The sequence below is a fragment of the Onychomys torridus genome, chromosome 16 (genome assembly GCF_903995425.1).
Source record: "Onychomys torridus chromosome 16, mOncTor1.1, whole genome shotgun sequence".
Lineage (NCBI taxonomy): Eukaryota > Metazoa > Chordata > Mammalia > Rodentia > Cricetidae > Onychomys > Onychomys torridus.
Genome location: NC_050458.1, coordinates 53,838,284 through 53,864,470, shown reverse-complemented (window position 1 = coordinate 53,864,470; position 26,187 = coordinate 53,838,284). Strand labels below are relative to the sequence as shown.

Sequence of the window (26,187 nt, the reverse complement as noted above, 5' to 3'; positions counted from 1 at the left end):
ACCAAAGAGGAAAGATAGCCCAGCATCAAATGGCTGTATGCTTTTAATCAATTTACTGCTATTTCTGTGCCACCAGAAGAACTACATACTCACTCTCACCTCTTGCCCCACTTCAGAAAGAAGACTTTCCTAACACACGTCAGCATGTTCTTAACAAACTATGTGTTCTCACAACTGCCTGTGCAGTCAACCTTTTGTTTGTTGTTCTAGGGCCTCTCCCCCAAGCTTTGGTGGTCTGTATATCATAGGGGAAAGAACTCAACTACTGAAACTTGTGTCTGGTATGAAAGATACCTCTACCCACAATCTAGCTTCAGAACAGGTAAATACACATGGACAGTTTCTGATTGTCATAACCTATAGAGTGTTTTATAGGGCTAGCAATGCTTGTTGCCTTACAATCCTTTTTTGTGGAAGGGCCACCCTCACAAATGCCAGCAATATTAATTTCCTTTGAGAAATACTGGTTGAGGGCTGGGGTGGACACCTTTCTTTTTCTTTTACTGAGAGAGGGTCTCATTCTGTAGCCCACATCAGCCTAGAATGTGAATAATCCAGACTAGTCTCTAACTAGCAGCAATCCTCCTGCCTCAGTCTTCCAAGGACTGTTGCTAAAGTTATGAACTGCTACACATACAAAGATGTTTTTATTATTATTTTTATTATTATTACTACTACTATTGAGACAGGATCTCATTATGTAACCCTAGCTGGCCTTGCTCTCAAAAGATCCTCCTGCCTCTGCCTCACAAATTCTGAGATTTAAGCTGAACAATTTTTGTTTTCTCTTTTTCTTTCAAATGGTTTTTCAAGATAAGGTTTCTCTGTGTAGCCCTGAGCTGTCCTGGAACTCTGTAGACCAGGCTGGCCTCAAACTCAGAGATCCACCTGCCTCTGCCTCCAGAGTGCTAGGATTACAGGCGTGTTCTACCACTGCCCTGCTGAAAGCTTTTTCTATTTTTTTTTAAACATTTATTTATTTATTTTATATGAGTGCTCTATCTACTTTATGTCAGAAGAAGGCATCAGATCCCATTATAGATAGCTGTGAGTCACCATGTGGTTGCTGGGAATTGAACTCAGGACCTCTGGGAGAGCAGCCAGTGCTCTTAACTGCTAAGTCATCTCTCCAGCCCCCTGGAAGCTTTTTCTTTTGGTTTTTTCAAGACAGCCTTTCTCCATGTAGTTTTGGTGCCTGTCCTGGATCTCGCTCTGTAGACCAGGCTGGCCTCAAACTGCCTGGCCTGAAAGTTTTTTCTTAAAGGAACAAAGTACTAAGATATTCCACAAGTCCTTATGTAAATATTTATGATGTAATTACCTAGAAAGTAAAAATAATGCCTATACTAAGACAGGTTGCTGGTTAGTAATGGCTATAAGCTGTATGGTTTACCAATTTCTTATCTTTAGCATGACTTGAATATGGTTCTGCTTCTTTGAAAACCTGCTACTGTTCAGAATGAGCTTGTTTCTGCCCTTTAGAAACCAAAGACAAGGGCCACAGTAGCTATGTGTAAGAAGCCAGAGTCCTGGTGGGCTTACCTGCTTCCGATAGGGTGTGATGACACCGATGTCCTTGGAAGAAACTTGGCTGGAGACATTCCGGGCCAAGAGGCAACAGTAGCGCATGACCTGGACAGCCTCAGCGGGGCTGAACCACGATGGGCTTCTCCCTTCCCGAGCCTCATTTCCCTGAGTCAGTGAGAAGACAAAATGTCATTTACCCAGTGCTGGTTATCAAGGGTCAAAGAGCTCAAGTAGAGACTGGGAATACACAGTAAACACAGTAGAAAAAATCTCTACTGTCAGACAGAATTTATAACCTATCAGGACAGTCATTAAATCATCTGGAAATTAGAATCAGTTTGTTTTTTTGTTTTTGTTTTTTGAGACAGGTTTTATCTGGGTTGTTCTGGCGCCTGTCCTGGATCTTGCTTTGTAGACCAGGCTGGCCTCAAACTCACAGAGATCCGCCTGGCAGGCTCTGCCTTCCGAGTGCTGGGATTAAAGGTGTGCGCCACCACTTCCTGACTAGAGCCAGTTTTTTAAATGAAGTTTTTGTTTGTTTTTCCCAGACAAGGTGTTGGTGGCTAGGTTGGAACTCACTATGCAGAACAGGATGGCCTTGGCCTGTGTGCTGGGATTGAAGTCATAGCCGTCACACCGGGCTAATAGAAAATGTTCTGAGTCAGGGTCTCATTATGCAGCCCAAGCTGGCCTGGAACTTGCTAGGTAGATCAGGTTGGCCTCAAACTCACAGAGATTCACGTGGCTCTGCCTCCCAAATGCTGGTATTAAAGGCCTATGGCACTATGCCTGGCCTAGAATCATGTTACACGCTATATAAGTAAAGAGAAGAAATGGCTGTACAAATTTACCATTCTGGGGCCAGCAATGGTGGCACATCCCTTTAACTTCAGCACTTGGGAGGCAGAAACACACAGATCTCTGTGAGTTCAAGGCCAGCCTGGTTTACATAGTGAGATCCTGTGTCAAAAAACAAACAAGCAAACAAACAAACAACAAACAGAAACCCTGACCTTCTATTACAGGGACAGCCCCTGAGGAATGCTGAGTGAGACAGCCAGTCACAGGAATATTGTCCACTCACACTAGGTCTACAGAGCAGTCAGATTGATGGGGCTGCCAGAGGCAGGTCCAATAGGGAACTAAAATTTTGTAGGAACAGAATTTCAGTTTTGCAAGATGAAAAGGTTCTACATACTGTTAGCTGTAGTAAGTATATATGAATATACTTAACAGTACTGAATTTCACACTTAAAAACAGTTAACAGAGTAAAGTTTGTCATGTGTATTTCACCATAATTTTAAAAGTGAACAAAGTTAGGTGTGATGATGGACATCTGGATCCAATCACTTGATCTGCGCTTGAGGTTCGTCTGAACTACTTACCAAGACCCTGTATCATAAAACACAACACAACAAAAAAGTAGACACCAGTTAAAGCTATAATTGTAATTATTCAGAATCACCTGTTTTGAGATATATATAATTTACCCCTTTTTATTGTGTAATGTTACCTAAATATCTTAAAGATTAATGAGGAAAACAAGCTTATGGCAGAATTTTAAAAACCATTTTAATACCTTATGCATGTGCACTGGTGCTCATTAAGGTCAGAAGAGGGTATTAGAGCTCTTGAAATTGGAGTTATAGATTGTCTTAGGGTTTTTCCCCCATTTTTTTAATTTTATAATTTGATTTAATTTTACTTATCAGCCATGGATTCCCCCGCCCTCCTCCCTAGGCTTTTTATTGGTATGAAGAGACACCATGGCAACTTTTTTTTTTTTTTTTTTGAGACAGGGTTTCTCTGTGTAGCTTTGGAGCCTTTCCTGGAACTCACTCTGTAGCCTGGGCTGGCCTCGAACTCACAGAGATCCATTTGCCTCTGCCTTCTGAGTGCTGGGATTAAAGGAGTGCACTACCACTGCCCAGCTTATTTTTTCTTTTTCTGTTTTTGTTTTTTGTTTTTTTTTGTTCATGGCAACTCTTATAAGTAAAACATTTAATTGAGGGGCTCGCTTACAGTTTCAGAGGTTCAGTCCATTATTATTATAGCATGGAACATGGAGACATGAGGGCACACATGGTGCTAGAGAAGTTGAGAGTCCCATATTTTTTTAGGCAACAGGAAGTTGACTGACTCACTGGGTGGTATCCTGAGCATAGGAAACCTCAAAGCCTGCCCCTACAGTGACATACTTCCTCCAACAAGGTCACACTCACTCCAATAAAGCATCACCTCCCAATAGTGCTGCTCCCTATGAGATTATGGGGGCCAATTACATTCAAACTACTACATTTCCCTCCCTGGCCCCATAAGCTTGTAACAATATCATAATGCAAAATGCATTTAGTCCAATTTCAAAAGTTCCCATAGTCTATCACAGTCTCAACAATGTTTTAAAGTCCAAAGTCTCTTCTGAGATTCATGCAATCTCTTAATTGTAATCACCCGTAAAAATTCAAAATAAAAAGTAGATCAGCAGCACATCTACCTTGCTTTGTATTAGTCTGTTCCCATCATACCCCTTAATAAATTGATATAATACACACACACACACACACACCCCTAAAAAAAAGTAGATCACATACTTCCAACATATAATGGCACAGGATATATATTACTATTCCAAAATATAGGGAAGGGAGCATAGTAAGGAAATGGTGGATCAAAACAAGACTGAAAACCAGCTGGGCAAGCTCCAAACTGTGCATCTCCATGTCTGATGTCAAAAAAAAAAAAAAAAACAAAACAAAAAAAAACAAACGCTCTCCACACCTCCAACTCCATTTAGTTTTGTTGACTGCAACACACTTCTTTCTCTTGAGCTGATTCTACTCCCTGATAGCAGCTGTCCTTGGGAGGTATCCCATGACTCTGGCATTTCTAACATCTTGCACTTGCCAAGACAATTCAGGTTTCAACTTCACAGCTTCACACCATGGCCTCTCTACTAGGACTCCATTCAGGGACACCCCTGCTTGACACATGCTTGGCCACAGTGGCTTTATTCTGTAACTTCTTTCTTCTATCCTTAACTATAAATCCAGAACCGTGTGGCTGAAACTGCCAAGTTCTGCTGCTTGCTGGGGCTGGAACATGGCTGCTTGTTTAATTACATCCTCATCAGTTTTCTGTCTTCCTTTATTGCCTAAGCTTGGCTGTGCTTGAACTCGCTCTGCAGACCAGGCTAGTCTCAGACTCAGAGATCTGCCAGCCTCTGCATCCCAAGTGCTGGGATTAGAGGCAAGCACTACCATACCCAGCTCTAAGCTTTTCTTTAGTTTCTTTCCACAAGCTGTAAACTTAGCTGGGTGGGATCTTGCCCTGAGGTCACCACTCCTTTTATTCCATTTATTAATCCATTTATTTCCTTTTCATTATAAATCTTCTTTAGTTATTACCACTAATATCCATACAACAGAGGCTACTTGGCTGTTTTGAGATTTCTTCGGCCAATGGAATTAACCTAAATCTCTTCACTTTAGCCTCAGGCAGGCACTTTCTTCACCAAAATATCACAAGACCAATTTCTAGGCAACATACTAAAATTCTTCTCCTCTGAAACCTCTTGAGCAAACCTCTGATGGTTTAAATAATTCTTAGCACCTGTCTTCCATGTTCCAACTAGCATGGCCCTTTAAGCAGTGCTTAAAGCATTCCACTGCTTTCCTAACCTGAACTTCCAAAGTCCAAATTCCTCCAAACAAACACATGGTAAGGCCTATCACAGGAATACCCTAATCCCTGGTACCAACTTCTGTCTTAGTTAGGGTTTTTAATTGCTGTGAAGAGACACCATGGCAACTTTTATAAAGGAAAACATTTAGTTGAGGGGCTTGCTTACAGTTTCAGAGGTTCAGTCCATTATTATTATAGCACGGAACATGGTGGCATGAGGGCAGACATGGTGCTGGAGAAGTTGAGAGTCCTATATCTTTTTAGGCAACCTTGAGCATAGGAAACCTCAAGCCCACCTACACTGTTGTAGAACAGAATATTTGTTTAACTATGTAAAGGTCCATTGCATTTGTTTATGCTGCATTTGTTTAACTATGTAAAGATTTGTTACATTTGTTTGACCTTGCTTGCCTAAGGCACCTGGCTAGTCTAATAAAAAGCTTAACCGTCAATAGCTAGGTAGTAGAGGGACAGACAGGGCTGGTGGGCAGAGAGAATAAGGAGGAGGAAGAATCTAGGCTGAAGAGAGAATGAGGGAGAAAAAGAGGGAGATGCCAGGGGCCAGCTAGCCAGAGACAGAGAAAGCAGGATACAAAGAATGAAAGGAAGGTAAAAAGCCCTGAGGCAAAATGTACATGAAGAGAAACCGGTTAAATTAAGTTATAAGAGTTAGTGGGAAAAGCCTAAGATAAAGCTGAGCATTCATAACTAATAATAAGCCTCCACATCATGATTTGGGAGCTGGCAGTCTGAGAAAGCCTGCTACATCCCACAGTGACACACTTTCTCCAACGAGGCCATACCCACTTTAACAAAGCCACACCTCCTAACAGTGCCACTCCCTATGAGATTATAGGGCCAGTTATAGTCAAACTACCACCTGGATGATTGTGAGCCATCACTCAGGTATTTGGGATTGAAACCAGGCCCTCTGCAAGATAAACCATAGTCAATTTTTTAACCCTCTTTTTTTTTTTTTTTTTTTGGAGACAGGGTCTCATATAGACGAAGCTGGCCTGGAACTCATAGAAATCTGCCTGCCTCTGCCTCCTGAGTGTTGACATTAAAAGCATGCATCACCACACTGGGCTTCAGAAAAACTCAATCAATAGCAAAGAATCAAGTAGAAAAATAAGGAAAATGTGGAAACAACAGTAATAAAGGTAAAGAAGAAATAAAACCCACCAGAGTGAGCTGATTTGACTAAACTGGATTAAATATGACACCCAAGCTGCTTCTAAGAAAAATCTAAAATAAAATACAATGAATAGCCAGGCATGGAGGCAAACCACTTTTTTTTTTTTTTTTTAAAGATTTATTTATTTTGTATAGTATGTCTGCATGCCAGAAGAGGGCACCGGATCTCATTACAGATGGCTGTGAGCCACCATGTGGTTGCTGGGAATTGAACTCAGGACCTCTGGGAGAGCAGTCAGTGCTCTTAACCTCTGAGCCATCTCTCCAGCCCAAGGCAAACCACTTTAATCCCAGCACTCTGGATGCAGGGGAAGATAGATCTCTGAGTTTGAGGCCAGCCTGGTCTACAGAGTGAGTTAAGCCCAGCCAGAGTTACATGGTGAGACTCTGTCTCAAACAAACAAACAAACTACAATGAATAAAAATGAAATTCAAAGCCACCCTGAACTATGAGTTACAAAAGACCCTTTCTCAAAATGCCCAAAGCAAGCAAATGAAAAACCTTAACAAAACAGAAGTAAGGGCCAGGCATAGATAGCAGTGTACAACTTTAATCACAGCACTCGGGAGGTGGAGACAGGAGTATCCCTGGGAGATAAAGGTCAGTGCTTTACAGGCCAGCCTGAGCCACACAGTGATAATCTATCCAAGGAGGTACAAGACAACAACAAAACAAAACACCCAACACTAAGCTATGAGGCATTAAGAAATCAAAGTCAGTTTTGGCTGCAGAATGAGATCTGTCATGCCCCCCCCCCCACACACACACAGTCCAGGGGCGGGGGTTGACGAAAGGAGGGTGAAAAGAGAGACGAAGGAGAGCTAGTCTGTGATATGGCAGCCTGCGCCTGTCTCCTCATTAAAACAGAAGGCACAAGGATTAAAAAAAATACTAGTAGGAGTTGTTAGTCAGAGAACTCTGGACTCCCCAAACAAGGTAACCTATTTCTGTGACTCCCAGAGGTTGAAGGTAAGTGCCTATTGTTAAAGACACCATGCACTTTTGTCACAAGACTTGGAGGATTCAAGCTGGATCTGACCTCAAAGCCTCCTCCTTAAGGACTAGCTTTCATGGTAACAGAGGTGCTATGTAAGCTGCCAAAGGAGGGAAGCAGCCAACAGTCCCACCCAACTGTGACATCTATGAAACACAACAATGACCAGCATGGCAAGACATTCTTAAAGGTGTAACAATGGTACTCATATCTTGGTAGTAACCAATAGCTGTCTAATTAAATTAAGGATTGCTTAACAGAAGGGAAATCATGCCTGGTACTGGAAATCTACCCAAATTCCTGGGGCCAATGAGGTTATGGCTTTTAGAGAAGAACCGACTACCATTACTTCACTAAACTAGCATACTAACTGCATTCTAAATACTCTTGCCGTTCCTCAATGAGCTTCCCTTTGCAGCAGAGACCATTACAGAAAACCGCAGCTGTTCAAAATTCAGAGATCAGCTGATCATGAGGTTCCCACTCCCAATGGATACATCTACAACACAACTCCTGCACCTAAAGCTCTGGGGACATCACGGAAGTGGGGACCTGAGAGATTGACAGAGACCAAGGACCAGAAAGTTTGCTGTGAGAGCATGTCTTAAGAGTAGAAATGATAGGGAAGCTACAGCCATGATAACTCAACAATATGGGTGTCTAAAAAAGACCTAAAAATCACACCAAAACACATGCTTTTATGGAGGGGGAATCTCATTGGATCCTACCCCCCAAGAACCATAGGCAACTAAGAACTGCTAACTGTGGGAGAATTAGAATGAGTCCCCCAATTGGTTATCTAATACCAAGTGGTCAGCTCTGAAATCATAAACACACAAGTAACACTAAACTGACTCAGCAGGTTATAGTTATATATTTATGTATTTATACATACATGTAACAATAACAAAAAAGAGGCCATGAATTTGAGAAGGAACAAGGGCATGCATGGAAGGGGTTGGAGGAAGGAAAGGGAAGGGAGGAAATGATGTAATTATATTTTAATTTAAAATATTTAAAAACCTAGTAAGAGAAGAGAAAAGTACAGTAAGGTAGGAAAGAAGGAGGACTACAGATAAAAGCTGGAGACAATGACGCAGGAGAGACAAAGACAGATCAGCTGTGCCAGAGGATGACATAGTGCTGCCATGAAGAGGTGACAAAGGCTTTAGGACCCATGGGCCAGAGTGCCCTGTTCAGTGCTGCTGCTACAGCGGAAAGCAGCACAGCCCAGTGGCCTGTGCATAATATATACTGTGGCTTCTCTGTGACAATTCCTGTGGCAAAGAGACAACAGCTTCCTTTGGGCCTGTTTTGTGGTATCTAAGGTGTTCAGCCCTACCCTAAGCATGCCATAAACACCTTACTGAACAATTCTATCTGGTACATCCAAAGCACAGGTGGGCACAAGGACATTCTGTCTGCTGTCACCAGAGGAAACAAAGGCTGGGCTGGGGATTTAGCTCAGTGGTAGAGCACTTGCCTAGCAAGCGCAAGGCCCTGGGTTCAACCCTCAGCTCAAAAAAAAAAAAAAAAAAGAAAAAGAAACAAAGGCCAGGCCTGCCAGCAACACTGCAGCCAATTTACATCGGGGTATGTATGGTCTTTTCTGCATGTTTTCACATGTTCTCAGGGCCTAGAACTTAGGAGATCATATGGCATTTTAGAAAATACTGAAATGTGACTAATCACCCACAGTGATCTCTGATTCTCAATCACTTCTATATCTGTCAAAATACAAATGGACTTTTTCACAGCAGAAGCAGAGCTTATTCCCTCAAGAGCTTCCAGGTCTGAGTCTATTCTCAGTTTTCACATGGTCTATCCAGATCACTGTCTTCTCCAGCTTCTTCCCAGTGACTACCTCCCTGTGGAACAGCTAGATGCGGTCTGCTTGGTTGTCCCTGCTGACCCTCACAACTGCACCGACTATGCAGACAAGCAAGAGTGCCCACCTCTTGGTGCTCCATTATCTCCTGAAACTCTGCATACCTGATCCAGACCCACAAGTTAAAAGTGTCCATAGAAGTCAGGTGTGAGGGCTTCCACATGTAATTCTAGCACCAAGGAAATGGAGGGAAAAGGATTTTGAGTTCAAGGTTGGCCTGGGTTGGCACGACAGGTCATAAACAAACAAACAAACAAGGCAGGGGTTGTGATTCAGTAGGTAGAACACTAACCATGCAAGCATGGAGTTCTTGATTTGATCTCCAGTATTGAATAAACCAGGTATGGAGGTGCATGGCACTTAGAGGTAGAAACAGTGGGGCCACAGGTTGAACGACATCCTGAGCTGTATGTCAAGTTCAAGGCAAACCTGATATACAGGAGATCCTGTCTACAAACAAACAAACAAAACAAGGGGCTGGAGAGATGGCTCAGAGTTTAAGAGCATTGGCTGCTCTTCTAGAGGACCTGCGTTCAATTCCCAGCAACCACATGGTAGCTCACAACCATCTGTAATGAGATCTGGTGCCCTCTTCTGGCCTGCAGGGGTACATGCAGAAAGAACACTGAATAAATAAATAAATAAATCTTAAAAACAAAAAACCAAAAAGAACAACAAAATACCTGCCCCTGAGAAACCTGGTGAGATATTACCCTGGACTAAATAGAGACATTGGTCCACAGGTCCCTCTTCCTCCGTCTCCCAGATTATGTTCCCTGACCTCCATACATGACCTTTAGGTTGCCAAGTACTCCCAGGGCCTGTTGGTGATCAAATCCATATTTCCATCTTGTTTCCCAGTGACTGAGAGGCACTTTTCTCTTAAAATCCTCTTTATTGGGCCAAACATGGTAGTGCATGTCTTTAATCCCAGCACTCAGAAAGTAGAGGTAGGTAGATCTTTCTGAGTTCAGTGCCAGTGTAGTCTACAAAGGGTTCCAGGCAGTCAGAACTACATAGTAAAACCCTGTGTCAAAAAGAAAAATCCTCTATATCTACTGATATTTTTGGACTCCATTCCACCAACTTGTACCTTTATTGTCAACTATCCATGTGCATATACATGCATGCACACACATATACCCCCCACACTTTGTCTCTGTGGTGGTCCTGAGGATCTACTAAGTTGCATATTTAATTATCTATTTAATACTGGACACTTTGACTGACTCTAACTTTAATGTGTTTTGTAACCTATCAAGTCTAATGATTCGTTTGTCTGGTTCTTTTTGTCAACATTGAAAATTGAATCTAGGACTGTACTCATTTTCTTTAATAAAACATTTTGAACTGTCATTAAAATAGTTCTCATAAAGAAGTTTGTGGTAATTTTTTGTTTGTTTTTGTTTTTCAAGACAGGGTTTCTCTGTGTAACAGCCCTGGCCATCCTGGAACTTGTTCTGTAGATCAGGCTGGCCTGCCTCTGTCTCCTGAGTGCTGAGATTATAGGTGTGAGCTACCATGCCTGGCCTGTGGTCATTTTAAAAATTAGACTGTATTAAATATATAGGTTAATTTGGTAAGACCTGACATCTTTAAGATCTTGAGCTTCTACTTATGAATACACCTTCATGTGTTCAAGTAAAGCTTTGGGCCTTTGTTTCATAGTAACACTGGTTATGCCTAACAAGGCTCATGTCTTGATACTCTAGAGAGATTCCTTCCACTCTAACAGCCACTTGTCTTTCCTCATGTACTAGAGGCTTCTGAGGATGGGCAGAGCTGCCCAGACCCCAGGGAGGGTGTCCTGGGCTAGGGCAGCACATTAGGGCTGGGTAAGCACTGACAAACAGACTTAAGAGGGTGCTCCAGAGCCATGGCACAATTCTGCAGATGCACTTCTCACAGAGTTTCAACACCTTTTCTCCTTAAGGGTTTAGAGAGAAACTGAGGCAGGGACTGCACTTGGGTGCAGCTGTCTGTGGGCTCACATACTGGTAAAACCAGGATATGGGAGAGGAGAGCTATCTGACGCTATCTGACACCATCTTCCCTCTGGGTGTGACACTGATTCTGGAAAACTCAAATCCTCTCCTTTTGGGAGGGTGAATGTAATTTCTGGTTCTGACAACCAAATTCCCAGTACAAACGACCTGCTTTAACAATTACCTGCAACACATTTTAACTGATGAGCACCTCAACCCCACTCTGTGAGGTCTTGTAGGAAGGAGACTCTGTCCTTATCATTCCCCCGCCTCTGCAGCTGGGGATGAGTGCTTGGTTGACTGGTTCTTGTGGGTTCTCAGCTTGACTGGTCCTGAGGACAGGGCAAACCCTGTCAAGATGTCAGTCCTTGATGCTCAGCTTCCATTGCTTCTTCCTGCCTTACTTCTCAGCCTTCTTTTGTTTATTCCAAGATTTATTTTTATTTTTCATTACGTGTGTCTGTATGTACATGGTAGTGTAGGTACTCATGGAGACTTAAAGGCATCAGATCTAGACCTAGGGTTACGAGTGGTTATGTGCCAGTCAGTGTGAGTGTTGGCAATTGAATAAAGGCCTGCAAGAGTGAGAAGCACTCTTAACCACTGAGCCATCTCTCTAGCCCATCCTCCTGGACTTCTAATCCACACTTTGAGCTCTTTGATACTGGCCGGTGTCTCCTTTTGGAATCCAGTATTTAGCTAATGCAAACAGCAAAGAATAGGGCCTGTCATATCTACTCTTCAGCTCTTTCTGTATGGAATCTGACAGGAGAGGTCAGCAGCAGTCCTTCTTGCTACCTTACACTTAAGACACCAGCACCCATCTTCCCTCAGCTCAGGCCCACAGGGAATGCTTGGCTAATGTAGCATAGACAGAGGACACACAACAATGGAAATCACACAACATGGTTGTTCTCTGAATGAAGACGCCACCTTCTCCTCCTCTTCCTGCACCACCTGATGCAAGAAGCACTCAGCAGTCAAGGCAGACTTACCCTCACGCCATGAAAGATGAGAGGGAAGCCTTTTCTGGGCAGCTTCTCCCAGCCCAGCAGCGAAGTCACTACTCTGGGATCAGCACAGACCTCAAGCTCCTTATGGTAGAACAGGCGAGAGGGCAGTGCTAGCAGGGCCGAGTGGGACCTATAGTTCTTCACTAGCTTTGTGACCTGTAGGGAAAAGGTGGGCACAGATCACAAGAAGTCAAAACCACACAGTTTTTTCCTTTTGACCTTGCAAGACAAACTTAAAACCAACCATCTTAGTGTTGACTTCATGGGGGTAGTCCCCTGCTCCTGCCTTTCTCTGTTCTATTAGCTTGAAATCTGATGCCAGGCCAAGGTTCTGAGAGACTCTCAATCTCAAGGATCCATTTTAACAGAAAAGGTAAACATCCGGAGGGAAAAAAGGCCTCTTTTGTGATTGTCCTGGGTCCTGATTGTTGACTGTCTCTTATGGGTGCAGTCAGCTCAGGACAGGTCCTCTCCATTTGATCTGCTGTCTTATGAGCTCAGCCTTTAAATGAAGCCCAATAAAGCCCTGACTCAGCACTGGGGACAGAAAGTAAAAGTTGCTCTCACAGCCCTGGTATACCTTAGGTCTTGGGGATAGCACCAGTATGAGGAAAATGCTTTTTTCCTCCAACTGTTTGCTCTTTTTCCATTTGTGTGACAAGGCAGAGAGTTTGGAACTCACCAAAAGAGGGTTGTATGCACCACAAGCACCAAAGGCATTCTCATCTCTCAGGTATGCTGGTCTAGACATCAGTCTCTCCAACATAGACACATTCAACCCATAGGCCATGGCCAGCCTGGACTTGATGACTGGGCCAAGCTGCATGGGGTCTCCAGCAAGCACAATCTGTAGCATATACATACAAGGATGCTTGATTGGTGGGGAGGAGACAGGCACACAGTCCAACTACAGTAGAAGAGCTATGAGAACTAACAGGCAAGTATCTCTGAATAGGTTAGGGGTTGGGCTGTGCAGGCAGGGTCCCTTTGCCTACTCTGGTTATGTGGAATGAGGGAAAACGCTGAGAGGCCATGGTAGACACAGCTGGAATTGACAATGGCCTAGACAGAGAAGTAGGAAAGGAGAAACTAGATGGGCTCAAGACTCAGGCTTCTCTACTAAGCAGTTATGACCAGCTTTTATCAGTCCTGGTACAGTAGTCCAGCCACCTCTTCTACTTAACTTTCCATGTGGCAAAAGCCTCAGGGATGCAGCTTGTGTTCTGGAATTTTCTGCTATGCCTGGCTGTGGGAAACTACCCCTGGCCCTTTCCATGATGTCCTTTCCTTGTAGGCCTCATACACATTAATATCATGATGACCAGTCTCTTAAGTATTCTAATTAGACCCAGTCCTTGTTTGTTCCTTAGTTCCTCCTAGTACTCTGTCTCATAGAGCCTGGCGACTTGAGGGGAGATGGTGGGGACACGTCATCGGGAGGAGCCTGACAAGTTCACAAGTGGATGCAGATGACCTCTCAGCTGGGGTACTGAAAGAAACATGTTCTAAGATGATAATCATTTCACTGTCCAAAGTACCATAGAGAAGATCAGATGGGGATCTGCCAGGAGCACACAGAGTTGGAGGGGCTGGGGGCTTGAGTGAGGAGCTCCTGAAAAATGTAATGGAAATGACAGCCAGATCTTAGCAGGGCATGAGGCTCTGTCCTTTCCCCTTTGCCATACCAGAAACTGTTGACTCTGCCACTGTGTCCCCAGTACCTACAATGGCTCTTAGCTTCTGCCTGCAATTGAGTAAACAGTAACAAGCAAGGGCCTTTCTTCCCAGCCACAAAAGATTGAGGTTGTGATGAACAGCACAGCTCCGACCTCCCAGATTCTCAGGGTCCTAGTACTTTTACTTGAACGCTGTGACTGTCACCAAGAGAAACTAGAAGACAGAAACACACACAAGACACAGGCCTTACCTGGCCATTGATGTCTGAAATCAGTCCCAGAGGAATAAGGCATTCTGGCTCACTTGCCTGCCCTGCCTCGTCCACAAACACGTGTGTGAAGTATCCAACTCTAGAGCCAAAGATGTCTGAACGGTAATTTTATTGTATTATTTAGCAACTGCTACCTAACACATATTGGCAAAGCTCTGCTCTGGGGTGTTGGGATCATAGTGGGGTTCTCCAGGGAAAATAAGACCAAGAGTATGTGTGTCACATGACTTGGGGTCACAACAGCTGCAGGCCTGCTAGGAGACTCATGAATCCCTATCAGCAGCTGGTGTTCTGTAAGCAGAAGGTGTACTTGTTTGTAAGGACATGAAGGGTGAGGGTGAGTATGAACAAAGCCTGAGAGCCTCCTGGCAGCTTAGAGTTCTGGCACCTTGTATCACAAAATCCTTTGCCTTTGCTTAGACCTGCACCCTCCCAGTGGCTAGTCTGAAATACAAAGTTCTAGTTTTGTACTTGAATAATTAAATGTAGACTGTCTCATTAGTGATTTCACAGCTACATCCTGGGATGAGTCTGCTCCAAGCTGCAGAGCTGTCTGTCCTCAGGATCTCAGGAGTTGGGATTCATCCTTGCTCTTCCTCTTTCCTCAGCCTGGCCTGTGCTACCTCCTCCTCTTAGCAGGACAGCTTGTAGCCTCCTTGGTATGAAGCTTCCTCACTCCGTTTCTTTTCAGTTCTAGGGACACTCCTCCTAGTGCTGAGGACATGTTCTTAGGAAGCTTTCTCTGGTCTCAGCTCACCTCCTACCACCCTCCTGCACCATCAATGCTCCACCTTCTTGGGGAGACACCACTAGTGGGTACCTGAGCTGCCCCCACCCAGGACTAAGCTCATGGAACCTGGCTGTTTTCTAAGTAGCCTGCCTTCCATCGATGCTTTAAGCTACTCTTCCTAGCCCACTTGCATGTCCATTCTATTGCTGAACCCTTTGAGTCTCTTGGGTCTCACCAATGATCCCATTTCCTCAGAAAAGATGCCCCTCCTTACTGTTCTTATCCTATGGCTGACACCCCCCTCTGCTAGTCAATCTCCAATTGGTCGACCTCTTCTGACATAAGTGTGGGAGATACAAACTGTCTAGGGGAACTCTGTTCCTCAAACATCTGGTACTTACCTCACACCTATCTGGTAAAACAGTCCTGCACTGCTACATGTGGTGATTATTATCCTGAAGCGTGAGGCTCTCCAGATATCTTCTCCATCTCTGCAATATGGTTTGATGGCATCAATAATAGTCTGGGGCAAAGAGGTTAAAGTCAGTTTGGTTTTCAATTTATTGATCATTTCCTTAAACTGGACAAAACAGCAAGGCTGGAATTCTACAAGATAATCTTGCCTTGTTGACACTTCTTAGTGATGACTAATTATTAATGATTATCTTAAATTAAAATGTCTTATGTTTTCATATTAAGTCCATGTTTTATGGACTCTAAAGGCATGAATATACTATAATCCTTTACATAACCCAGAAAACAACTTAATATATTTTTCTAGTCACAATTTCTTTTTTGAGCAATATTTTATTCAAAAGCAAACTAGGATCCTCTAATTTTCCAAAAGTGATACTGGTAACCAAATCAATAAAACAGAACTAAAAAGAAACTGGAATTAAATGAAAGCACAACATGAGAATTTAACAAAACTGAGAATGTCCACAAAAACACTGTTAATTCCGAAAGAGTGTGAGAACACAGTGAAATATTCAGGAATAAGAACCCATCATGTAGCTGAGCTGTATCACAAAACTGAGCAATTTCTCCATCACAATTTTCTACGATAGTTTGGTGTCTATCTAGCGATTACCTCCTGCTCAAACCTGCCCACTTGGTATTCTTCATGAAGGATTCCAGGTGCCCATCCCTGCCTGGGGCTTACCTCCTCAAATCTGCAGGTGGCATTCACCCGGACCATGGCAGCTGGCTTCAGTACCTTGCTCTCATGAAGCCGCAAACACACAAGGTCAGCAGCACTGTTGGAGGGAGCACACACCAAAATCCGACTGTCCGGCAAAGCATAATGTACCTTAATTAAGAAGTAAGAGACCAGGGATCTTATTGCCACAGAGTGAAAACCCTAGGTCTGTATCCAGCATACAGATTCCTTTATAGGGAATGAAGGGTGTGGGCTTGGATGCTAATCCCTGAGCACCCAAGACACTCCTTGCGACATCAAAGTGACTGACTACTCTGCCTCACTGGCCACAGATGAGATGTAATCAGGTGGTAGCCACCCCCCCCCCCCCCCCCCACTACTCCGACACACATACAGAAAAAGAGAGAATGCAGGGTTATCCAAAGCCTGTATGTGGTATATCCCCAGCTCTGCAACCATAACTTTCCACACACATCTCCACAGACAGCACCAAGTTATATCAATCTCACAAGCCCAGCTTGCAGTATAGCACAGAACACCCACAGTGTGCTTGCTAATCAAAATCTGGAATGACACTGTAGTACTATACACACAGTATTGTCATAAACTTAACTGGAAATATAAAGGAGATACCAGCAAGAGCTGCGGAGTGGTGGCTTCAGTACTACCCAGGCAACTTCTTCAGTAAAGCTTCACAATAGGATCAAAGGTTTACTATTCTACAAAGGAAGTTTCCTTCTACACTTACGAAATCAACTTAAAATCCTAATACAGAAACAGATAATGTTAGGAGCTAAATCTTTCTCAAGTTCTTCACAAATGTCTTTAAAATTTAAACTAATGCTTTCTCAGACTAAACACATCAACACAGCACAGACCCACAGCAAACAGCACCACTGTCCTTACCTGCAAAACAGCCTCAATTATTGTCACAGTCTTCCCAGTTCCAGGAGGTCCAAAAAGAATGTATGGGAGGGGTCGGCAGTCGCCACTCAGAATCCTCCTCACTGCCAGCTTCTGGTTCTCATTGAGCAATGGATTGAAGAACTCCTTATCTGTTGCATTAGGGATCTGAATTTCATCCACTGCATTGGAAGTGGAAAGACAGCCTAGTCAGAGGCCACAGAGCTTTGCACAACTGCTTATTAGATGCTATAAAGGCCAAATAAAACCTGACAATGCCAAAGCTTTCAGTGTGGCAGGAGAACATGTTACAGAATCATCTGTGTTTTTTGAGGCAAAGTTAGGAAAAATAACTTAGCTTTCTAAGCCACTTATACAGCATCACCTGAAATATTACATACAGGGTTTAAAAACCTTTTTGTTGGTGATTTCCCCTAAACATTTAAATGAGTTGTTTTGAAGTCAGCATACAAAGCAGTAAGTTTCACTGTGGTACTTTCACATACATGTAGTTCTGGGTGACCTTCCTGACCCCTAGTCTCCACCCCCACTCCACTTGTACTGACCCCCCCTCACTGCTGGCACTCTGCTTTCATGTCACATGCACTCTGACACCCCTTCTTCTTTTCCCAATACCCCCTTAAGAACTCATTCCTTCTCACAGTACCCTATTTTTATGACCTATATACCTATATATATATATATACATATCTAATAAGTAAAATTTAAAATCTGCATATGAGAGAAAACCACTTGGTATTTGTCTTTTCCATAAAAGGGCCATGACTTCATTTTTATCTTAATACAATTCAATTGTGTATATATATTAAAATTTTATCATCTCAAATTGGATGGGTTGGTTCAACATCTTAGCAATGATGATTAGTTTCACAACAAGTATGTATCTGCAAGCATCTCTTGTATACTGACTTAGATTTCTTGGGATATATATCCATAGTATAGCTGGACAATATGATAGTTCCTCTACTTATAGGTTTTTTTTTTTTTTTAAAAGATCTATTTTGTATAAATGAGTATTTGCCTTCATGTATGTCTGCCTGTAGAGGCCAGAAGAGGGTGTCAGATCACTGGAACTGGAGCTGTAGATGGTTGTGAGCTGCCATGTAGGCACTAGGGACCAAACATGAGTCCTCTGCATGAACAGCCAGTGCTTCTTCAACACTATTTTAGCTTTTAGTTTTTGAAACTTCTAGACTGATTTACTAGTAGTAAATACTAATCTTATCAGTATTTGTTGTCTGTCTTCTTGATGCTAGCCTCTCTGGCTGGGGTGAGAGAGAATTCTGAGTAGTTTTAATTTATAGTTCCCTGATGGCTATAGACGTTGAACACTTTTTTTTTCTTTTTAAGATTTATTTATTATGTACACAGAAGAGGGCGCCAGATCTCATCACAGATGGTTGTGAGCCACCATGTGGTTGCTGGGAACTGAACTCAGGACCTCTGGAAGAGCAGTCAGTGCTCTTAACCTCTGAGCCATCTCTCCAGCTGAACACTTTTTTAACTGTTTACTAGGCATTTGTGTTTGTCAGGATTACAAGTCGGGTGTGCTGAATCCTGCTTGTAGGTTTTGCTACTGAGGCTAAGTGAGGGATCACTTGAGTCCATGAATTTAAGACCAGCTTAGGAGATATGTTAAGACTCTGACTTAAATATACCCCGAGGATACAACAACTTAAGAGCATGCAATGCAAGAATAATGCACAATCTAAGTTTTTTCTAAAGTAATCTAAACCATCAAGACACCCCTTGGAATCATGCAGATGGGGCTTCAGCCTTCTCTGTGGACAATGTGTCTGTCACGACTATCTCCAACCACAGTGTGCTTCTCAGGCACCTTCTTTCAGGTACAGGTTTCTTCACTGTTCTTCTCTGAGCTCATTATGCACTTGTACCCAACTCACTAGTCTCTGCAGTAGAGTCAGCCTTCTCTGGCAGGTCTGTAGTAGCCATGTGCCTCTCCTTTGTTGCATGTTTAGTTTGGTCCATCAGTGTTTTCTTATTCTGGAAATGATCAACAATAGCTTTGTGAACAGAAACTTAAAACTAGTTGGAATGTTAAGATTCACAGATTATTGACGGGAGATGACAGAGTTGGTAAAATGCTTCCCATGCAGATATAAGGACCTGAGTTCAATTCCAAAAACCCTTGTCAAAAGCTAGGCATGTTGACAAGACAACAAACTAAACAACAACAACAACAACAACATGGGCTGGGGAGAGGTACAACTGTACTAGGAATTGTCTCAAAGGATGCCTAAAACCTGTAGTCAGCAAGCTAAGGACCAGGAGAGTTGATGGTATGTTCCAGCCTAAGGCTAAAGAATGAGAATCAGGAGGCTTGCCAAAGGTGTTAGTTTCAGTAAGATGGCTGGTTGTCTCAAGGCTAAAGAACAGCCATGCTCCAATATGACTCTGATGGCAGGAGAATGCTGGAGTTCCAACTGTAGACACTGACAGGAGGAGAACCCCTTTCCCATTGGAGGCGAGTGCTGGGAAGTGGGGTATGTCAGTCTGTTTATCCTAGTCAGGCCTCATCTGATTGGCTGTCATTCCAACATTAAGTGGGGGCTGTAAGCTTTACCAATACACAGATTCAAATGTCAATCTCATCCACAAGATGATACACCTAGATCACTGATACACCCAGAATAAGATTCACTGTGCTTCTGGGTACTCTTTGGCTCAGTCAAGGTGACGTGTAAAATTAATCACCACAAGGATATGCCCTTGTCCTTTGGACAGTGATATGTCTCAGAGTCACATTTACCATATTCTTTATACCAGCCACCTGTATGTGTACTCCATCTCCAATCAATCTGGGTTTGGTTTAGTAATTTTACTCATCTTCTTAAGACACTGGGGGTTTGGTTTGAGACACGATATTGTTATGTAGCCCAAGCTGAGATTATAGGTGTGTGGTAGATACCACACATGGCCCCAATATGCTTCCTTACATTTTTTTCCCCTGCTCTAGTTCCTATAATTCCATCTTGGTTGACTGATGGAATGCTAGAATTTATTTACCACTCGGCTAGAAATCATACTCCGCACTCAGGAATACAATGACTCAGCTAGTCAGGAAACACTCATCCAATAGCGGCAGCTTCTCTTCACCCTTCCTACTGTCTCCTACACAGACTTTTCTTTCTTTCTTTTCTTTTTTTCTTTTTTCTTTTCCAGAGACAGGGTTTCTCTGTGTAGTTTTGGTGCCTGGCCTGGATCTCACTCTGTAGACCTGGCTGGCCTCACAGACATCTACCTGGTTCTGCCTCCCAAGTGCTGAAATTAAAGGCGTGCACCACCACTGCTCAGCTACACAGACTTTTCTTGATAATCAGGCAATGGTATGAACCAGGAGTAAGGTGATGAAAGACAGAGATTTACAGATCAAAGTGTATCTATACTCAATGAAGACTTCTATTTTCAGACCAAAATAGATGCCTAAAAGTAAATACATAGCTGAGGATTTATTTATTTTATATGAATGCTCTATCTGCATGTACTCCTTTATGCCAGAAGAGGACATTAGCTCTCACTTCAGAAGACTGTGAGCCACCATGTGGTTGCTGGTAGTTGAATTCAGGTCCTCTGGAAAAGCAGCCAGTGCTCTTAACTGCTGAGACATCTTTCCAGCTCCCAGTTGATAATTTTTAATGGATAACCTTTTCTTATTTCATTTATAGTGTTTTCCATGATTGAGTGAGCATCCTGTAACTACCATTTTCTGTGTGTGTGGTACATATGAGTGTATATGTACATGTGTGCATGAGTGCAAATGTGCACATGCCATGATTGATGGTATGTAGGTCAGAGGACAATCATGGACATCATTCCTCACCTTGTACCTTGAGACAGGGCCTGTTTTATTGTCCACTGCTGTGGACTCCAGGCTAGCTGACCTGCAAACATCTGGGAGTCTCCTAATACTGCCTCCCATTTGATGTAGGAATGCTGGGAGGTCGGATGTGCACTACTGTAGACCAACTTTCCGTGGGCTCTAAGATTTGAACTCAAGTCCTCATGGTTGAGCAACAGGTGCTTTTACCCACTGAGCCATCTCCCCAGCTGTAAAACTACCACTTTTGCTTCTAAATAACTACGTTTAATGTTTATCATAAACACTATGGTCAGTTTTGTTGGAGTTTATTTTTTGTTAACCTTAGTCAATAATTACTAAAGATACTCATAACTGGTCAAAGTACTAAAATGTAACTGTTGAATGTCCAGCCATCAATGGGACATCTGTGTTATCACCTTCATGGCTCAGAAAGTGCCACACAATCAGGGGCAGGAAGGATATAAAAGCCAGGGAAGAGGTGGGAGTCAAGTGGATCAGAGATTTCTGGGTACAAGACCACTGCATTCTTCAGCGTATAGCAGCTGTCATTATCTGCACAAGGCTAGCCCGAGTCTGTAAGGAGGAGAGAGACTTACGGACTCCACCACCCTCGAAGAGTTATGCACAGCTAATGGCTGAGAGGGGAGGGAGAAACATTGTCTTGAGTAGCACAGCAATGGTAAGCTACTCATACTACTGTGAATGAACTCTCAATTATGCTCCTGTAAGCAACCCTCATAAAAGAGATGGAAGTAGATGGGGAGAGGGGTGAATTGGGAAGAGAAAAGGATAAGGGAGCAAGAGGGAGACAAGAGAGATTAATGGGGGTGTGACTGTGATAAAATATATTAAGTACATGTCTAAAAATGTCATAATGATATTAATATATAATTAATGTATATACTAAAAACATAAAATAAAGCAATTTCAGAGGTTCCAAGCAACAAGATTCCTACCTTTTGCATTTTTGGAGAGTACTTATAGAATAGTAAAAGAGTTTCTAAATATTACACGTAATTTGAAATTTTATATTTATTATACACTTAAGACATTCCCATGAAATCACATTCCAACAGCACACAATTATAGTTTGCAAACCTCAAGCAGTCATCAGTGATTTTTCATATTACTAGAAACACAATGGTAAAGAAAAACCACTTCTATTTTATTCATGAAGGTGTACTAAGAGCCTAGTACACTGCCTCCAACACAAAGGCACTAAGTGACCATTCATAGAAACAAAGGATTAGCGAAGTAAAAAATAGTCTTTGCGACATTTGCAGACTACAAATGTTAGTGATGTGCGAACTAACATTAGTTAGACATTTTCTATGCATATACAAGCACATAAATGCCCCCTCCAACATATATAAAGAGAACAAAATTTTTTTTTCAGATAGGGTCATACTTTAATAGCCCTGGAATTTTTATTGTAGACCAGGCTGGCCTCAAACTCACAAGGAGGCTCCTGAGTGCTAGGATTAAAGGTATGTACCACCTAAAAGCACACAATTTTAAAATAAATTGATATGATCATACAAGCACCCATATCTTATTTTTCCCCTTTAAAATATATTATAGCATCTTGATCCTATATATAATTGTATGCACATTTAAACTAAATACACTCTACGAATATTTTACTTTATTGAGATTTATTTTTTATTTTAAGTGTATGAATTTGTCTGCATGTCTGTGTACCATGTGCATACAATGCCCTTAAGAGCCAGAAGAGGGCGTCAGATCCTTTGGAACTGGAGTTAACGGGCATTTAGCTGCCATGTACATGCTGAGTGTCAAATCTGGATCCTCTTGAAGAGCAGCAAGTACTCTTAACCAATAAGCCATCTCTCCAGCCCCCACCCCCGCTTTTTGAGACAGTCTCATTATGTATTTCTGGCTGTCCTCGAACTCACTCTGTAGACCAGGTTGGCCTTGAACTCACAGAGGTCTGCCTACCTCTGCCTCCCAAGTGCTGGGATTAAAGGTATAAACCACCACACCCAGCTATTTTAACTGAAACTTTGGATTATTTGTGAATAACATTCCTCCAATACTCCAGTCGAGTGAGAATTAAATTCATATTATATACTTAAGTATATCAAAGTCATCAGAACACTACCTTGGGGATGGACTGCCCATCAATTTTGGTGTCCTGTGCAAGGCTCCAACTCCCTGTCACCTGAGGAGACTGTAAAATGATTTCTTCTGGAAATAATACTTTGAAACAAGAAAAAAATGAAAGGGGAAGGTATTATTTAAAAATATGAAGACAACCTAAACATTAATGGCTGATTCTGAAATAGTTCATATTCCATTCTATTCTTTTGAGATTCCCCTTTTCCTAGTTTTAACATTAAATACCATCGCATAGACTTTGCAACAAGCTATTACTTATCTCTGTGAGAACAAAGATGAATTACATTACCAGGAGTAAATGTAGAGAACAATAAACTAATTTTCAGTTATTTCAGTATGCTATTTTTTACATAATTAAAATAGTAAAAAAAAAAAGAGGGGGGAAATACAAACTGCCCAGTAGGAAGGTAAAAACATCATGTACTGTCATGTTTCTTACATAAAACCGAAGAACTAAGGAGACCATTTTGCACAAAAATTTTCATGAACTTTATAAACATAATCAAGAGAGTTTTAATACTACCAGTGTACAAAACACTACCTTTTACACCCAAATGGATGACTTGTTCAAGTGCATAGTGACACCGTCTGCTTGTGGTCCTGCCAGAAAGAAAAACATAAAAATATGAACCTTAAATAAAAATTTTATTATATAAATGTTACCACGTAAATGTTACTTCCAAACTCCAAAACTTAGATCATATTTTTATTTATGTGCGGGTGACTACAATTTATTGCCTCTGTGATGGCTTTGGAAGGTATGACCTTTAAGAGATGATGAGGCCATGAGGTCAAACTATTTCTGTGTAAACAACTTTGTTACAAAATGAATTAAACTCACTGTCCTGGCTTTCTCTGGCCCTTTCTTGTATTCTCTTGCCATGTTTTGATGTAGCAAGAAGGCCCTCACCCATGCTACAAAGTCTTCAGAACTGTGAGAATAAATCTTTTCTATATAAATTATCCAGCCTATGATATCTGTTATAGCAACAGGAAACAGACAAGACAATAAACTTACAGCAATCACTCTAACACAAACTTTATAAAAAGCTTGTAGAGAGAAGACCATACAGAGGCCAGGTGTTACTGGGTCATAAAGGCATGTTCCTGCCCTTATGTGAAGGGAGAGGGAAGGAGAGCTTTAACTACTTCTATCTACACAAAACATCAGACAATTAAGAGGTTTTTTTTTGTTGTTGTTGTTGTTGTTTTGTTTTTTTCCAGACAGGGTTTCCCTGTGTAGTTTTGGTGCCTGTCCTGGAACTCATTTGGTAGCCCAGGCTGGCCTCGAACTCACAGAGATCCACCTGGCTCTGCCTCCCGAGTGTTGGGATTAAAGGCATGCGCCACCACCGCCTGGCATTTTTCTTTTTTAAAAAGATTTATTTATTATGTATACAGTATGTATGACTGCAGGCCAGAAGAGGGCACCAGATCTCATTACAGATGGTTGTGAGCCACCATGTGGTTGGTGGGAATTGAACTCAGGACCTCTGGAAGAGCAGTCAATGTTCTTAACCTCTGAGCCATCTCTCCAGCCCCAAGGACAGGTTTCTTGAAGGCTCAGATGGCTGTGGGACACAACATAGACACTTGACCATTCCCAACTATTAGAGGGTATAGGTTGGATGCTAAAAGCCAGTATCAAGATCCACTTCTGTGGTGCCTAACTGTCAGTGTGTACACTCTGTGGTATCTCTGTGAAGAGCACTGAATCTGTGTAAGCTCTGTTTTCTTATCTTTGCAAGATAATTGCTTGGGATACAATAAACTCCATATAAAGAGGGATAAGAACTGGGATAGAATCACCCCAGGACTTGGCCAAACTGACTCTAACAAAGAGATAGAAAATGAGAAAAATTAAGTAGACGCAGTATGTATGTGCATTGGAGGACACAGGACAATACACAAGACTTCCAAAGGAGGGCAGAAATGAGAAAGGATCACAAAAACCAACTTCCCTAGGTATGAACTAGTGGTTCAAGAGGAAGATTTGCAGGATGTCAACTGTCTATTTTAGCATCTTTGTGCAAGATAAAGAGAATCTTGGGACTGGAGAGATGGCTCAGCTTTTTAGAGCACTTTGTTATCACAGAGGACAGAGCTCAGATTCCAGCATCCCTGTTGTGCAGCTTACAACCTGTAACTCCAGCTCCAGGAAACCTGACGCTATCGTCTGCTGTTTGCATTCATGCATGCATGTGTGTGTGTGTGTGTCTGTCTGTCTGTCTGTCTCTCTCTCTCTCTCTCTCTCTCTCTCTCTCTCTCACACACACACACACACACACACACACACACACACACACACACACACACACACAGTCTTTTAAAAAAAGGGTCTATTATGTCTTCACTCAGGACTAAATGACCAGTAACTAAGCTAGAGTGGTAAAGTAAGTCAGGGTAATATTCATCCAGCACTAAACACATGAGGTAGAAAAAGGAAGGCCTTCAATCTATGGTCTTCACTTATAACAATATGAGGAGCTGGAGCAAGAAAAGCAGATGGAGCCCAAAATAAATAGGAAGAAGGAAATAATACAAGATCAGAGCAAAACTTAATGCAACTGGGAACAGAAGAACAGTAAAGAATGGTATGCTAGTGAAGCCAAGAGTGGAGTCTTTGACAAGGTCACTAAAGTAACATACTTCAAGGCCTGGAGGGATGGCCCAGTAGTTAAGAGTACTGACTGCTCTTGCAGGGGATCAAGGTTAGATTCCCAGCACCCACATGGCAGCTAACAACCATCTGTAACTCCAGTCCTAGGGGAATTGATGCCCTCTTACGGCTTCCATGGGAACCAGACATGCATATAATGCACAGATATGTGCATGCAGGTAAGACACACTCACACACATAAGATAAAATAAAAATAATTAAAAGACCCCACATTTCTAGAGATACTGATGAGAGAGGGGAAAAAACCCCGCTAACATCAGAAATTAGAAATGTGAAATCTCTACAGATGACAACTACAGGAAAAACAGAGTAAGAAAATTCTGTAACTAACTTAAATGCAAATAAGACAACCCAGATGAAGTGCAGAATTCTTAAAATGACAGACTCCTAAAGCTTACAGGAACCTAATAACCAGGCCAAGAGGATGGCTCAGTGGGTAAAGGGACTTGGGACTTGCCACCAAGTCTGATGATCTGAGT

At 42.3% G+C, this 26,187-nt stretch overlaps 1 protein-coding gene across 1 annotated transcript in view; it reads right to left on the bottom strand.

Moving 5' to 3' along the window:
* Positions 1-26,187, bottom strand: part of Mov10l1 (Mov10 like RISC complex RNA helicase 1) — a 74,459-nt gene that overhangs the window by 11,122 nt on the left and 37,150 nt on the right. Inside the window, exons 14-23 of the mRNA XM_036207610.1 lie at positions 23,570-23,628; positions 23,012-23,109; positions 18,953-19,052; positions 17,031-17,209; positions 16,128-16,274; positions 15,367-15,488; positions 14,215-14,314; positions 12,970-13,134; positions 12,270-12,443; positions 1,543-1,692 (exon numbers count right to left, since the gene is read on the bottom strand). Coding sequence (XP_036063503.1) covers positions 1,543-1,692; positions 12,270-12,443; positions 12,970-13,134; positions 14,215-14,314; positions 15,367-15,488; positions 16,128-16,274; positions 17,031-17,209; positions 18,953-19,052; positions 23,012-23,109; positions 23,570-23,628 — 1,294 coding nt within the window. The remainder of the gene's footprint in view (positions 1-1,542; positions 1,693-12,269; positions 12,444-12,969; positions 13,135-14,214; positions 14,315-15,366; positions 15,489-16,127; positions 16,275-17,030; positions 17,210-18,952; positions 19,053-23,011; positions 23,110-23,569; positions 23,629-26,187) is intronic.